The 17,820-nt window shown below is 31.4% G+C and overlaps 1 protein-coding gene, 2 non-coding genes and 1 pseudogene across 3 annotated transcripts; 2 read left to right on the forward strand and 2 right to left on the reverse strand.

The window, feature by feature from the left end:
* Positions 1–5,230: 5,230 nt before the first annotated feature.
* LOC110667563 (protein TIC 22, chloroplastic-like) lies at positions 5,231–9,068 on the forward strand (annotated as a pseudogene).
* Positions 9,069–11,056: 1,988 nt separating this feature from the next.
* LOC110667569 (UDP-glucuronate:xylan alpha-glucuronosyltransferase 2-like) lies at positions 11,057–13,236 on the forward strand. Its single transcript, XM_021828455.2, has 3 exons — positions 11,057–11,290; positions 11,392–12,028; positions 12,225–13,236. The coding sequence occupies exons 1-3, from the start codon at positions 11,078–11,080 to the stop codon at positions 13,163–13,165; spliced, it is 1,791 nt and encodes a 596-aa protein (XP_021684147.2). The 5' UTR covers positions 11,057–11,077; the 3' UTR covers positions 13,166–13,236.
* Positions 12,094–12,166, reverse strand: TRNAR-CCU (transfer RNA arginine (anticodon CCU)). The gene has a single exon. It is a non-coding gene; the product is annotated as a tRNA-Arg (tRNA).
* A 4,147-nt stretch (positions 13,237–17,383) lies between the features above and the next one.
* On the reverse strand, positions 17,384–17,490 carry LOC131178077 (small nucleolar RNA R71). Its single transcript, XR_009147208.1, has one exon. It is a non-coding gene; the product is annotated as a small nucleolar RNA R71 (small nucleolar RNA).
* Between the last annotated feature and the right edge of the window lie 330 nt (positions 17,491–17,820).

Raw genomic sequence — 17,820 nt, forward strand, 5'->3', positions numbered from 1 at the left:
ATAAAAGGTGTTCTTATAATTGATGGAAAGAAGATGAAATACAAATACATTGAAACACCTGTCAAATGTGGGGTCTATTTCTGTGTATTCAAGCCAAAATGATAAGGAAAAGGGATCAAACTAATGACCTTATATTAGCCTTTCTTGGGAGGCAACCTAAGTTTTACTTTTAATTTTTGCACTTGTTTATTTTTTTTATTTTTTCAGCCTCCAAACTTGTTTTGATGATTGTTCACTTTATATGTTAAGGAGCAATAAAGATCAAGAATACAAATTTTTGAAGGAAGGCACGCTTCAAAGGGGTGTATTTTATATCTATTAACTTTTCCTTCTTGATTGTATTTATGATGCTTCTCTTGAGTTGATTATGCTATCTTGATTATATTGAGGACAATGTCAAATTTGAGTTTGGGGAGATAGAAAATTTTTGCATTTTTTGTTTTTTACTTATCATATCAATAATATTTTTGCCAATATTTTGACTCTTTTGATATGATAAGAATTGTTTTGATGAATGATTGAAGTGACTTTGAAAGGTTTGATGTGTTAATTATTTAGAAAAGTATAAGGGGAATAATGTCTATAATGGAATTGATATTTAGATTTGTATAGATTATTTTTCCTAGGTATGCGCACATAATAGTTCGCCACTACAATATTTTCAAAATGATAGTCCGCTACCCATTAAGGCAATAGTATGTCAACAAAAATGCTTTTTGGCACAATGGTTCGCCTAAAAATCTCATAAGGCTCTATCACATGGCCAGAGCTCTAACACACTATTTAACATTGAACCTAGATATTTATACTCGAGGAGGGACTAATAATATAGTACCACTCCAAAATGCTTGAACACATGGTTTAAATAACTGAACAATCAAGACCCAAATCATCTTAAGGTTTGGACACCATGATATCATCCCAATCTAATACAAACATTACCCACTAAAAATAAACATCCTATTTTATTAGGAATTACGAATCTTAGTCTAATTAGATTTTTTCTAAAATAAGAATCTTAAATAATTAGAATTCTAATAACAATCAAGTCTAACTGATGCCTATATATAATACTCTCAAGTCAAGTCTATACTCCCAAGAAAAATCTAAGAACAACATTAATATATTAAAAAAAAGTAAATATTTTTATTGTAAAAAGTTATGAATGTCAACATAGGTTTATAGAGTACATTTTAGTAAAAAGAAAGTTACCATTAAGTTCCTAGCAAATTATTTTAAGAGAGTAATAAGTGAGAAACCCAATAAAAAGGTGAAAAATTGCAAGAGAAATTTTATAATGAATTGAAAGTTAAATGTGAGTTATACTATGTGTAAGAGAGCTAATAAATCAATATTGAGTGAGCAAGAAGAGTACGCGCCTTGTGGAACTACGCACATGAGTTGAGGTTAAAATTTGCTGACTCACCAGATTTGGAAGACAAAATAATATTAATATTAATGACAAGGAAATTAAAAATAAATAAGCACTTGATTAAGACAAAACAGTGTCATTCTTTCACTAAATATATCATCAAAATCCTAAATTTCATTAAACAATAATTTTATAATTAAAATTATTATATATCTAGATTATACATCTCAATAATCACGATCACATATTATTATTTTTTATAATATTTTTTTTATTTATTTTTATCTGTCACTTTTTAAAAATTATTTTATTTAAAATTATTTATCACTTTGAGAAAATAAAAGTGCATTAATTATTTTTTTTAATTTTATTTTTATTTTTATTAAATATAATAATTATTTTTATAATTTTTTATAACTCACCTTATCACGTCTTTCTCTTTTTTAATTACGTGAGATAAAAGGTAATTTAATTAAATTGTAAAAAATTTTATTATGATTAAGATAATTAAATTATTTTTTTTAATAACCATGAAAAAATTTTAAATAACAAATAAAAGTAGAAAGAGGTAATATAAATTTTGCTAAAAACTATAGCAATATTGAATTTCTTTCTCGAAAAAATTAATACTCAAGAAATATTTGGCCGCTCAATAATGAATAAAACCCATTCCCCTTTCATATATTTATAGTTCCACATCATTAATTTTTCTTTTTTCTAATTTTCTACGTTTATGTAAGCAAATTCTGCCAATCAATTGATCTAAAATTGACCGCATGCTATAATTGATTCAAATTTTAAAAGTTTATTTTAGCAATTTAAAAAATAAAATATTTGAGCTATTTTGAAAATTCGTGATAAAATTTAAGAATTTTTTTTTTTACAAAGCCTTAAAAAATATTTTAAATTAATTTTAAAAATTGTACTCTTTCTGTCTTATAAAAATAGAATTTTTTTTATTTGTTTTGAAGTATAAATTATTTTCCTTTTTAAAATAATAAATTATTTAATAATTTATTATTATACTTATTTAATATGTGGTGAAAATGTAAAATCCATTAATTTGAAGAATAATTTAGTAATGCAACTCTTAAAGGATATATTCAAAAAATCTAAATAAAATTTATTGTTTTAATTTTATTAATTATATTAATTATATTTTTTAATTTATATAAAAAAAAACTTTTTTAGGAACACCTAAAATAAAAAGAATGATTCCACAATTATTACAAAACTTTTTGGCAAGAAAAAAGATTGTCGTTTAAGTATGGGAACAGACAAAAGTAAATGATGATGATAACAGATTGAGTGTCCGCTAAAATTACTTATTTAAATATAAATTTGATTAATATTTTTAAAATATAAATTAAGTTTGATTAAAATTTTTTATCCATTATATTAATTTATATTAAATTTTATTATTATTATTCAAAAAATATTTAAATTGATTTAATTTTATATATTTTAATTAATATATACATAAAAATTTATTTTTTTATTAATAATTTATATTTTAATAATTTTATAAATTATTTAAATTTTATTTTATTTAATAAAAATATAAATATATAAATATTATTATAAAAATATATATTTTATATTTAATTAAATATTTATATAAATAAATTCAGATGGGTACACAATATATTAAACTCAAATTTAATTTTAATCTGTTATGAGTGTTATTTTTTAATCTAAATATATCTCAAATTTAATTATATATTATCTAAACTCATTCAGTTCGATCGGATGCCTAGAAAAATTCAATTCAATTCGTTGTGATCCCTGGAAGTAAGGATTACAAGGTGACTTCATTCACAGGCCAGCTTGATCGTCTAATTAAGGATGCTCCATAAGTATAGAGTTCGCCAGAATTTGAAGGCAGTTTAGTCTATTTCTATTTAGAAAACTATTAAAATAGAAATGCTTATATTTAATTTTTACTTTTATTGAAAAATATTTTAAGATATATATATATATATATATATATATATATATCCCCACAACCATGGAAAGGGAACTTGTTAGGAGCCCAATTCCATAAGAGGCTATAAATATATATATAGATATATATATATATAGATATATATATATATATCCCCACAATCATGGAAAGGGAACTTGTTAGGAGCCCAATTCCATAAGAGGCATTTGCCATTAGGTAGAGATGGAATTGATAGTTGACACAGAAAGATACGTGAATTGTACTTTAGTAATAATATTTTGATTGAACAAGCAATTCCTACAAGTCTGCAACTTCAACTTCTCAATAATACAACTGTAGCTTGAATTACACCACTGAAAAGAAAACACACATTTTGTTTCGGCAAGCTAGGAACCCTTTCATAATTTTCAAACAACTGTTCTACTTGACTATATAACCTAGTTCAAAAGTATATTTTACTATATACACCATTTCGTCACCATGAATATCGATGTACCCATCTCCGTTTCTATCAGCGTGGTAACATGCTGCCATAGCTCTAAATTTTGGACCTCGAGAATGTAAACGATTGAAGGCTCCTGCAAGCTCCCCCCTATCGAGACGACCGTCTTTGTTAAGGTCAGCCTGAATAAAAATTGCTTTCAATTGATCTTTAGTGTAGAGTATCTCCGGCGGAGAGGATATACCCATAAGGTTTTGGCTGGGAAGAATTGGAGTTTGGATGTGGCTGGTGATATCAAGGAAAGGGTAAGAGCTATGCAGGCTTCAAGAAAATATTCTAGAGAGCAAGTAGCGTTGAGGTGACGAAATCAAAGTCTAGCAAAGGGCAGGGGAGAGCAGTTTTCGGTTTAAACCGAAAAATCGAACCGAACCGATTAATTCGGTTTAATCGGTTAGGTTTTAAAATTTAATCGGTTCGGTTCGGTTTATAATTTTGATAATTTCGGTTAATCGGTTCGGTTCAGTTATTTTCATAAAAAATCAAAAAAATCGAACCGAACCGAATTATTAATATATATAGGAAATAAAAAAATCGAATCAAATTGAATCGAACCGAACTAAAATCAAAGAAAACCGAACCGAACCTTAAGATTTTTGAGTTTTGATTTCTATTTTTTTTTGTTTTTATGTTTTTATTATTTAGATTTAATGTTAAAAATATGAAATTTTATAAATTTCGGTTTGATCTATTTAAAACCGAACCGAACCGATATTTATCGGTTCGATTCGATTTTCTCTTATTAATCGATTCGGTTTTATTTTTAAAATTTTTTATATTTAATTTTTGATTTTATAAGTTCGATTCGGTTCAAAATCAAACCGACCATTTACACACTCCTAGCAAAGAGTACCTCTGTTTTGCAATACAAAAATATTTTTTATATTTTTTTAATTAACCATTTTTTATTTCATTTTTCAGCGCTTGTATTTTCACACTTAAATTTTATATTAAAATAAATTAATTTATTAAATTAAATATCAAATTTAATCATAAAAATTATTTTTTGTCTAATTACACCGTACACCAAATTCAATGGTAGAGTTGGCCTTTTAGGCTACGTTCGGAAAGTTTAACAGGAGGAAAGAAAATAAATAAAGAAAAAAAAGGGAGAAAAATAAAAATAATGTAAAAGTTATTTTTTTATTTAAATATTAAAATAAAAAAATAATTTTTTAAATAATAAGATATTTATTTTATTTTTTTATTTAAAATTAAAATAATTAATTATAAAAATAAAAAAAATAATTTTATTTATTTTCTATTATTTTTCTCCCAAAATAAAAATAAATAAATAATAACATCCTTTTATTATTTTCTATCATTATTTCTCTCAATTTTACCCCATCTCCAAATATATATATATATATATATATATATATATATATTTCTTTTTTTTTTTTTTTTTCTTTGCAATTTTCCTTCCTCCATATTTTCCTCCGATCAAACATAGCATTAATCCATAAGATTTGCAATGCTGGGGCGTAACTCGATTTCTTCGTCCTGTCCGGTTCCCATTTCCTTATTGTCGACAATGGAACCCTCAAACCCTCTTTTATCTCTCTCCACATTCAGCCACCAGCAATGCCACCGACTGGGGGCCGAGCTTGCCACTCGGCTCGGCGACACCACTCGAGCCCTGACCGCCAACCTTCTGCTGGGGCCAACTACCAGGAGATTCCCTACAGCGCCGCTTTTCGCCTCTGTCTCTCTGCCAAAACACACTGCGGCTGCCAGCACTTTGAGTTCAGATCACGTGGCGAAAACCCTTGCCGGCACGGCCGTGTTTACGGTGAGCAATACCAACAATGAGTTCGTGCACATCTCCGATCCTGATGGAGCTAAGTCAGTTGGCTTGCTCTGCTTTCGCCAAGAAGACGCAGAAGCCTTTCTCGCTCAGATTGGTACCTGTATAATATACGCATACTTCTATATATGAGTTTATTATGTTTTTTTTTCCTATCTTCTTCTGCGTTGTCATTTTCTTTTTATTTGTTAAGGTTCGGCTGCGGAGAAGATAATTGCCAAGTGAGGCTAAGGTTGTGCCTATCACTCTTGATCAGGTAACTATTTCTAGCTTAATCTAATTTTTTTTTCCCTTCCATTGGTTTTTTTGGGAGTGCGTGTAGATAATAGACGAATGCGTTGTAATTTTAAGCTTAAATGCTGATATAGTTCAAGGCTTGCTTACTAGAGTGCTAAATGTGATGAATTGGGGAATATAATACCATGAAAGAGTAAATTGACGGCTGTTGATAAGTTTCATACTTGTTCCTTTGCACGGAGAGTGATCGTGAATATTTGATAAGTTATCGTATCACTGAAAGTAGTCCTTTGATTAGTTGTTGCTATAAAAAAGTTATAGGAATACTGCTTCCAGGCTGTGCAGATTTCATCAGACCTTGATTGACATTGACTGTTGATGAGTGGATTTGGTGGTTCAATGAATGAATGAATTTACATACTGTGCAGTGTATCCTATTGTTAATGTTGTCATAAATAGCTGTAGTTATTGTCATATTGTGCTATCCAAATTCATGCAATTATTCATTCCCTTGCAAATAGTTGTATATTATATGCTTTCCTTATGTATTTTAACTATGCTTTTTATTTTCCGTCTTGAATGTTATAGGTGTACGTGTTGAAGTTCGAGGGAATTGCATTTTGGTTTTTGCCTGATCCAGTACAAATAAAGAATGCATTAGAGGTCAGTTCTCGTGAGTTAGTTTCTCAAATATTGCCTTTTAGATAGATTAGTTGATTAGTTTCTCAAATTTGGTCTTTTAGATAGACCAATAAATATGATAGTAAAGGAACTTTGTGGCATTATCATCCATGGCCTATAGCAATGTAATGCTACCGCAAGTCATCGCCCATTTTGGTTTAGAAGTATTTAAATTGTATCAGATCGTGTCCTTGTTTTTACAAACTGACTAGTGTACTTGCGCAAACTTTCATATTAGTTTCTTGCTGGTTTTTTCGTATATCATTGAAGTTACTTGTTAATGCAATTATACTATTGATCTTCTTGAGATTATCATCCTTTGGCCTCTTTTATAAGTTCTGATAGACCCTTGGAGAGCAACTCTGTCTAAAGAAGCCCCATATTAGTATCAATTGTATGCCTTCCTTCAGTATGTGTGGAAAGTAGAGAAGAGGAAAACAAGATAATACTCATGGGGTTTACTTATCATTTGGGTTGTGTGAGGGAGAAACTTCAACCAGAAGGTACCTCTGCAGTTCTGCTAGGATTTGTATAATGATGTTATGATAGCAACTTGTATATATTGGGTTAAACATGAAATATTCATATTGACATTATTTTGCCAGCTGAACTATATTCGAATAATAATAGTGTTTTGTGTTTATCAGCTGAAAGCTGCTGATGTCAAGAGTGTTTTTGATGGAGTTCCTGTTTTTCAGGTATGCTATGAAACCTGTTGCATATATAGTCCGTCTCTTTAAGTGGAAGCATGTCTAAAGTTGATTCTAGGATCAAATGCCTTCAGTTCTGTAATGCATCACTGATCATACAGATGGTTAAAACATACATATGCATGCACATTTGTGCAGGGACATCCGTATTCTGGTTTAATTAGCTACAGATATTCCCAATAATTTTTTCCAATACCACCATATGACTCAGGTACAGGGGCCATCTAGGTTTCCTTGTGCTATTTGTGTTTATTTTCTCTTTTGTGGGTGTGGATGTATAATGTTGTGCCAGATTATGTTGTATCATGAACTGTCTGCCTGCAGTCAGACGACCTGGTTGTGAAGAAGAAAAACAAGCGTTACTGCCCAATGTATTTCCAAAAGGTGTGTTTGACTCGCTGAGCTCCCTATGAATGCTATTGAATTTTCTTGGTGCACATCATTTTTAAGATTTAATTGTGACTGCATTTTTTACTGGCTAACTTCTTTTTGATATACAGGAAGATATAGAAAAGGAACTGTCAAAGGTTTCAAGGGCATGAAGAGGTCCAGGTCTTACTCAACATATTATGGTATCAAATGTGGAATCACTTTCTTTTCTTCTGCTTTCTCATTTAGAAAAGTTTGATTTATCAAGACCTAGTAAATACATACCCACACACATCCATGGACGCTCACAAACAGCCAATCTGAGATGCATTATGTTTTCATTTATCATACACGAGACGCTCTGTTCATCTGAGCTATATTTAGAAAGTGATGGAATTTTCAACATGCTATAATGTTTTCAGAATATAATGGGGAAATTATGTAGAAATAAATTGCAATTCTGGTGCTGATGAATTAAAAGCATGGTAGGATGAAAAGACAGGCTGTTCTTTGAAGGGGGAAAGAATTGTATGCTGAAATTTGTGGGCCAATCATTGAATTGGCCCTTAATAAAAATATGGAATGGACTTTCCCCTGAGAACGAAAGTGTATTTTCTCTGTTTGGGTATCTAATAGAAAATTGGCTCTAGCTACTTGCATGTTCACTTCTTGCATTTTGTAATGAGAATGATTTGATGAAACTGCAGAAAACACCTAGCATAATGGTAAAGATTGAGTTGATATTCCATTCTTTCTACCCTAAAATTGTCATCAATAAATAATATTTGAGTTTGCAGATACGGCTGTTGATTCAATTTGTTTAAACAGGTGGGAAGTTTAGAGGATGTTTTGAGAAAAATGGAGGTAACAGATCTGATTATCAGAATAATTGTACATTTTGTTAAAGAAAATTGGGAATTGAAATTGTGTTCTTTGGTCTGATGTAGATGAGTGAGAAGATCTCAGGCTGGGAAGATCTGATTTTCATTCCACCTGGTAAAAGCCACTCTCAACACATTCAAGAGGTGGTTAATGTGTGATGCAGTTGACTTGTTACTCCATCAGACCATATGAAAAAGGATTAAATCAGCAAATGTGACTTGTTCCCAGACCCGTAATGAAGCAGGTTGGCCATCATAACTTAGCTTTTCTCCTTCCTGTTTCTGTCTCTGTAGCATACAATAAGGTCTCACACAGTTAGAAAATTCCTTTCATAGATGTGGTTTGGAGTAGCCTTGAGATATAAAGAAGGGATGCGAATTGCGTTGTCAGTTTGAAAAGGAATGAAATAAGAGAATGGGCTAACATGCAATTCAGTAAACTAACACTGGATGCTTGAAGTATGCAAACTTGCTTAACTGTCTGTATAGTATCAGATGTTGATACTCCAAAATTATTAATAGACTCTTATGGGTTAGTCCCTCAATGAAATGGCAATTTTTTCCAAATGTTTCTCCCTTTTCCATACTTGCACTTTGCCTGATTGTTAATGTCTGATAATGCCATACAATGTTGTACATTTTGCATAAATGGAGTGCATCATTCGATCTAGCTAGTCAACCTTGCATGGGCAACATTGCTAAAATGAAGTACATAAAGGATTATCATATATCTTTATTTGGATCACTTCTGATCAGTATTCATGTTTTAAAACATGAATTAATTGTGTCGTGAGTGAATTAATGTAATTGAAAAATATTTTATAAACTTTCTGTTTGGTTAGGGTAGCCGGTCATCCTGGAAAAGACAACAATCCATTACCCAATTCAATGAAATTTGCGACCCCACCTTCAATAAATGATAAATCAATCCTAGTTGCCATAATAACATGGCTTATCAAATGAAGATTACAAGTGAAGGAGAGTAAAGACAAGACAAAGTGGTTAGCTTTGGTACACGAATCAGTGCGAGAAGCGTGGAAGAATAACGCAGTAGTTAAAATTCATCGGTCTAATTACCAAATCAGGTTGACATAGCTCGAAATTGTGATAGTTTACCATATCCTGGAGTAAGTAAAACATGGTCCGAAATCTTTTTCAGAGTTATGAAATGCTAATCTGTATCTTACCTAAAGCCCTTTTCAGTATCATGAATGGAGATCTGGGACTTCAGAAGGGGACATTATGATAAATAATAAAATATAAAAATGAAATTTTTAACGTACAAAACCGACATTTCATTGCATGTAGGAAGTTTGACAGGGCAACCAATTGGCTGTTGGTGCTTGTCTCATCAATTTCTGTAATTACATCCCTAACCTTTTAGCGATTTAGCATTCTCCACCAAAATTCGGCACTCCCATTTTCTAGCACGTCCCAAATGTGCCTTTTTAGTAGTTGATGATGTTGTTGGAGATCTCTGCGGGTTAAGGAATCGCAAGATAAGGGAAAATATCGAATTGGTTCACCTTTGTAACATTTTTTATATTTAAGTTAGTAATGCGATCTAACAGATAATGAATTGAATAAAATGAGATAAAAAAAAATGGAAATTTAAATGTTACTTAAAAATTAAAATGTTGATGAGACTAAAGGTGCATTATTTAGTTATAATCGAATGATTGAATCAAACCGATGAAATTTGATAATTTTGATAAGAGTAAGTTCAATTCATTCGATTTCAGATTCAGTTAATAATTTTAAAAATATTCTATTTTCAATTCATTCGATTTCGGTTTCAGTTAATAATTTTAAAAATATTCTATTTTCAATTATCGGTTTAGTTACTTTTAATTGGATAATCGAAATAATTAAATTTTTATTAATTAATATATTAATTATAATTTTATTTATAATTATTATTTCTATGATTTTATAATAATGTTTAACTTGTAATTATTATTTTATAACTTGTAATTATTATTTTATTATTATTAAATTAAATTTATTATTTTTATAAATAAAAAAGAATTATAAAATATATTTTTATTAATATTTATTAACTTATTAATAATATAAACAAATATATTTTTTCAGTTAATTTGATTTTTTCTAATTTTGATTCGATTTTATTAATATTTTTAAAGAAAGTAACGATTTAAATAGTTAAAAATTTAATTTAATTTAATTCATTTAATCAAATATTTACCTTTAGTTAAATAAGACAGCAACCTTTTTAGGGTTCAAGTTGAGAAGTCAAAACTTATGAACCGGAGATGTTTTTGTTTTTCAGATCAACCGAATTTGGTTACATTAGAGGTCCAATCTAATATTTAACCCAAATTAAGGACTTAAAGAGGGGCATACTAGGAATTTCAACGAGGTAATCTGGAATTATATGGCACCAACAATTGCCACATGGAGCTCTCTAAATGGTGACACGTCCATTGAGTTTTACTCTAATTTTGCTCTCTTAATCCTCTAACCACTGCACCCCAAATCCCTTATAAAATATGTTAATCATCATGATTAATTACTATAAATAATTTTAAAACCGGGGAAGGTGTTAAGATATACATATGCTAAGCAAAGTCCCTCTGAGGCATAGCACATTAGGCTTAATAATGGCGAAGGCCACTCCTTCAAAGGCTTTGGTTATTAGAATCAACTTGGTTTTTCTTGCTTTCTTTCTTGTTATCTATGCTGCCCTTCTTCTCCGGCCTTCTTCTTCAGTCTATTTTGAGAATGAAGCTTCCCTTGTTAGGTGCTCGTTGCACGATTGCCATCACAAGGTAAGCCTAATATCACATTTTTTTTAACAATAATTCGAACATTAATTGATTAATTCAATTTGTTTTTTTATTACCCATTTGCCTAAACTTGAATTTTGTAGATGGAAACCCGTGTTAAGATGAAGGCAGTCTTGGAAGAGACTGCAATCAATACACCAAAGCCAAGAGGAAACATGACTAAGATTGAAGTGCCAAGCTTCATGAAAAATATGGGTAAAGGAATGAAGATTGGAATGGTCAATATGGACGAAGATGATGATGTTAGCGACTGGAAAAAACATGGGGAGACTATACCTATCCATTTTGAAAGAGTCTCTGAATATTTTAAATGGAAAGATTTATTTCCTGAATGGATTGATGAAGAGGAAGAAAATGAAGGCATGTCATGCCCAGAGATACCAATGCCAGATTTTAAAGCATACGATAATATGGACATAATAGTGGCCAAATTGCCATGCAAGTACCCTCAGGAATTGTGGAATAGAGAAGTGTTTAGGCTTCAAGTTCATCTTATAGCAGCAAACTTGGCAGTCAAGAAAGGGAGGGGGGATTGGAGTTGGAAGACTAAAGTTTTATTTTGGAGCAGGTGCAGGCCAATGCTGGAGCTGTTTCGATGCAATGACTTGGTGAGACAGGAAGGTGATTGGTGGCTCTACGAGCCAGAGATGTGGAGGCTGGAACAGAAGGTTTCATTGCCAATTGGGTCTTGCAAGCTGGCTTTGCCTCTCTGGGCAGAAGGTATGGCTCCGAAAGAACCCTTTACCAGGTGATACTTTCTTGTCTCAGCGTCAAAAACTAAGAAACGCGCCAGGTAGGGGTCGAACCTACGACTTTCTGCTTAGGAAACAGACGCTCTATCCACTGAGCTACAGGCGCATTTGTTGGAATCTACAAGTTTAATATTTCTTACTGGCACTAAGAAATTGATTTGCAGGTATCGATGAAGTCTACGATCTGTCAAAGATACAGAGCACTGCAAGAAGAACGAGACGAGAAGCCTATGCCACGGTTCTCCATTCCTCGGAATCCTACGTTTGTGGAGCCATAGCCCTCGCCCAAAGCCTCCGCCAAACAGGCACAAAGCGCGACCTTATCCTTCTCCTCGACAAATCCATTTCCCAACCCAAACGTGAAGCCCTCGCCGCCGCCGGCTGGAAGATCCGACTCATCAAAAGAATCCGGAACCCTCGAGCCGAGAAGCACTCATACAACGAGTACAACTACAGCAAGTTCAGGCTATGGCAGCTCACGGATTACGACAAGATCATTTTCATAGATTCAGACATCCTCGTTTTACGTAATCTTGATATCCTCTTCCACTTCCCTGAAATGACTGCCACAGGAAATGATATTTGGTTCTTTAATTCTGGGATTATGGTCATTGAACCTTCAAATTGCACCTTCAAAATTTTAATGAACCATCGTAACGACATTATCTCCTACAATGGTGGCGATCAAGGGTTCCTTAACGAGGTCTTTGTCTGGTGGCACAGGTTACCAAAAAGAGTCAACTTTCTGAAGAACTTTTGGGCTAATACTACGCTTGAGGCAAGTGTCAAGAACGAGCTATTTGGAGCAGACCCACCAAAAGTTTATTCAATTCATTATCTGGGGTTCAAACCTTGGAATTGTTTCAGAGATTATGATTGTAACTGGAATATTGGATATCAAAGAGTTTATGCAAGTGATGTTGCACATAAAAGATGGTGGAAATTTCATGACGGGATGGATGAGAATTTGCAAAAGCTTTGTGGGTTAACAAAACAGAGAAAGTTAGAGTTGGATTGGGAGAGAAGGTTGGCTAGAAGGAGTGGGTTCAGTGATGAGCATTGGAAGATAAACATTACAGATCCCAGACTTAAACATTTGATTTAGAGAAATTGTAACAGATGATAAATTTTTATTTGTCTCCCAAATTATTTAATTTTCCTTTTCCTTTTCTTAATTATGTGTTTGCATAGAAAGCTATATGGAATGTTTTCCCATATAAGAAATATATGAACAGATAGTTGAATGAATTCACAAATCCATGAAACTTGCCAATGCACTTGAGATGATGTACATGTTTTGCTTATTTTATATCTGGAAGTCTAATACATATCTAGATAGAAATTTTTCAAATATATTATGGTGAGAACGTTGAAATTACTTAGCCTACTAAAATAACATATTACATATTATCTGTCTAATTCACAAGTAATTATTCATTAACATTTAACATGAAATAATAAACCAATAATTAATTAAAAAATTTGCTAGTTAATTTTTTATGGGTTCATTATTAGCTAATTATTATTTTATAAAGCCCATTTATGAATATGTATTTATCCTCCAATTTATTATTTCATATAAATTATTTTACATGAAATAGCATGCATAGCATATAATATCTCTTGTTTCTTTTCCCCTTGAACAGCATGGATTGTGACGACAGAATAGAGCTACGCTTGGGTCAAGTGCGGCCAATCAACCCTCCTGAATTTTCAAAAATTTTTAGAGGGGTAGTAATAATTTCATAAAAAAAATATTTTTTACAATTGTCATATAAAATTTATGTGACATTGAGCCCCAATAAAATTTTAATAAGTATTTTAAAATTTTCTAAAGAGTTTATAGTAGTATAAATATAGTAATAGCTTCTCAAATTATTAATTTTTTACTACCATTTATCAAATTTCGATTGAGTATTGAGCCTAAATTTTAAAATTTTTTAAAGGTTTATTAATAATTTTATAAAACAAAAAAATTAAACATTTTACGGCCCACAATAATATCAACAATCAAACATAAATCCTTTTGCTAAAGCAAATCCAAAACATTACTTCTTTTTCTCTATCAATTTTATTTTATCACAATTATTAATTTTTATCTTTTGAAATTCTGATTATTGGATAAGATTATTAAATAGAAGTCTAAGCACATTTCTCAAATATTTTTTTCATCAATTTGAAATTTTAATGATTTTTTTCATAATCTCATTGCTACTGTTGGAATCAATCCATTGTTAAAATTTTGCTGTACTCAAATTAAAAAAAAAAAAAAAGCTTTTTCTTTTATAAATTAAAACCATTTATTTTATTTTATTTATAATTTTAATTAAATTTATTTTTCATGATTATTCTGAAAAAAATTAAGAAGATAAATTTGACAAATTTTTTTAATTTTAAACTATCTTGTAAGTTTAATAATTTATAATATTAAGTATTTATTTTATTTTTTTAATTAATAGTGTAAACACCATATTTTGGCTAGTCAATAAATCCTTCATTTAGCAAAAACAATAATTGAAGTTTAATTAACATGCAATTGGTTGATTCTATAAGCTGTGATGAAGTTTTAATGTTAGTCAATTTCATGTACTCATGAATTTCAATTTTTTTTAATCGAGGTCTGATCTCAATAATACAGGTTTCAATTGTCCAAGTTTTAATTGAAGCCCAATCTTAGGATTGCCCGAACTCAATAATGCTGGTTTTAAATTGTTTTGTTTTAATTAATGTCTGATCTTAAGATTACCCGATCTCAATCAAGCTCAATCCTATATACTTGTTCAAATTTCAGTTTGAGTGCTGATTATCCGATCTCTGAGCTTAACCTCATTCTTGTTTGAGTTTCAGTTGGTTTTAATTGAAGTTTAATTTCCTAGTTTAAGTTCAATTTTCATATGCAAATTACCCGATCTCAATAATATTTTGCTTTAATTTTGTTGCAAGTTAAAGCCTAATCTTAAAATTACATGTGATGCATACATTTTGCATAGTCATTTAAGTCTAATTTCATAGCCATTTTATTTTATTATTAGTCATTTTTAGCCAATTTCATTAGTTATTTAGTTAGTTTTTCATAGTTGTCAATTTTGCATTAATTTGTAATTTTTACTTTGTTTTGTAGGAAAAATGGTGTTTTTGAAGGACTGAAGAGAATTTTTGCCATTGAGGAGTGACTTCTACAGCCAAAGATGTCAAAAACAAGTTTTCAAGCTGAAATATGCATTGACCAAATTGTGCATAACTTGCCGCATAAGCTATGCAGATCTGCATAAGGAGAAAAATCATTGTTCCAATACCTGCCGAATGGTGCATAAGGAGAGTGCATGGCTTATGCAGATTCACGCCTCCCTTATGCACTCTCACGGAATTGTGCATAACCTATGCGCCAAGTCATGCAGTTTCGCATAAGTGAACCAGCAGTAAGCGCATAAGGGACTGCATAACTTATGCAGTCCACTTATGCAGTCCCACAAAGGTTTCATTAATGAGCTGGCAGAAGATTCCCTCAGAAAATCCCTCCTTAAACACACCATTTTAGGGCTCCATGTCAGACAATGCTATAAATAGCCCCATTTCCCATTTTAGGAGAGACAAGAAGGAGAGCAGAAAAAGGGAGAGGAGCAGGAGCAGGAGCAGCTGAAGAGTCATATTCATTTTCCACACCATTTCCAACCAGATTTGGAGATTTCTTTCTTTCCTTACATTTTTCCTACCTTTCTAGTGTTTAGTTTAATGTTTCTTAGCTTAGATTAAAGCTTTATTTCCATATAAACTCAATATATCTTATAAGCATTATGGATAGTGAGTAGTTTTACATTGATTCTGGAGTAAGGGTTGTAATATTTGAGATATTTTGTGGATTTTGATTGGGTAATCCATATTTTGTGGTCTTAATGAGTTTTATTCATTTCTTGTGTGCTTAATGACATGCTTAATGTAGGATCCCATTAAGAGATGTTCTTAATCCATGGTTGAGGCACCGAAAGGAGAAGGCCTTGTGATAGATAATCAAGGAATTGGACTTAATTAACTTAGATCTAGAAATAGACTAAGGATTAAGAGGATTTATAGATTAATTAAGGAACTTAATGGGTCTTAATTAACTCTAACTCCACGAAAGTAGGATTAGATTGATTAAGGCACTCTTTGTCTCACTCGAAAGGGTATTCAAAGGATTTAAGAATTAATCTCCTTAAAACCCGTAAGTTCCACAAGATTGGATAACCAATTTGAAATCCCAAAATAGCTCGAATATGAAATCCTGAACTCCGGAATCGCCTTTTTATAATTTTTAATTTCTAATCAAATTTAATTGCTTGCCATTTTAAATATTGCCATATTTGAACTTGCTTATTTCAATTTGATGCAATTTTAGTTTAATTAATACATTGTTGGATAGATTATTAATTTTGCACATATAGATTTCATACTCAAATACCCATCAATTTGTTACTTTAATTTCAAAGATAGTTCAATTTAGTCAACCTTTTTATATCAAAAATTCAATCATTAACACAACTCCTCGTGGGAACGATATCTTTTCTATATTACTTGTACGACCCGTGCACTTGCGGTTGGGCCACATCAAGTTTTTGGCGCCGTTGCCGGGGAGTTGTTTGTTTAAGATTGAATTCTTGATTATTTTAGTTGTTTATAGTTTTATTTTTGTTATCTTTTCATTTTGTGTTTGTTTGTATTCTTTTTCAGGTACTTTTAATCTTTTATGAGAAGAGCTAGAAGCACAAGTGACACATCCTTATTGTTCAATCCTGAAATTGAGAAATTTTGTAAAGCCAACAAGAAAGAAACCAGAAGAAGAAAAGAAGCATTGAGAGAAACTGAATTAGAAGCAGACATGGCTGATGAAAGAATTAGAATTGGTGGTGGTAATGCTGGAAATGATCGAGACAATGAAAATGCAGCCCAAGGTGAAGAAGTTGTTAATGCTAATGTGCCTAGGGGAAGTATGATGGATCATGCTTTTCCTCATTTCGATGATTTGAGAGAAAGTATAGCAAGACCAAGAATTGATGCAAATAGTTACAAGATGGATTTTGGAGTTCTTCAAATGATTCAAAATTCCCAATTCGGGGGACATCCTTCTGAAAATCCACACACACATCTAAAGAAGTTTGCTATGATTTGTGATATGCAAAAACAACCTGGAGTGTCTGATGATGCAGCAAGATTGAAGCTATTCCCATTCTCTTTGAAAGATAGAGCATTGGATTGGCTTGATTCTTTACCTCACAACTCCATCACAAATTGGGAGCAACTCACTGATGCATTTCTTGCACAATATTTTCCACCTGGAAAAACTCAAGAATTGAGGAATCAAATGACAGCTTTCAGACTAAGAGAAGATGAAACTCTCTATGAGTCATGGATGAGATGGAAAGAATTAGAGAGACAATGCCCACATCATGCCATTCCAAAATGGATGATAAACCAGAATTTCTACACCAATGTCACTCCTGCAATCAGAGGGATTATTGATGCTCAAACAGGAGGAGAATTTATTATGAAGCATGAAGATGAAGCTTATGAGCTATTTGAGAAAATTGCAAAGAATACTCATCTTTGGAGTAGTCCAAGAGGACCAGCTCCAACTCAAAAAAGGCAAGCTGCTGGAATGTATGATCTTGATCCGTTCAACATGATTAATGCAAAGTTTGATGCACTTACAAATGTTTTGGCTAAGAAGATGGAAGATTTAAGTATGTTGGTTAGTTCATCATCATCATCTGGAAGTTCACAACA

This window comes from Hevea brasiliensis, chromosome 2, assembly GCF_030052815.1.
Source record: "Hevea brasiliensis isolate MT/VB/25A 57/8 chromosome 2, ASM3005281v1, whole genome shotgun sequence".
In the NCBI taxonomy this organism is placed as follows: domain Eukaryota; kingdom Viridiplantae; phylum Streptophyta; class Magnoliopsida; order Malpighiales; family Euphorbiaceae; genus Hevea; species Hevea brasiliensis.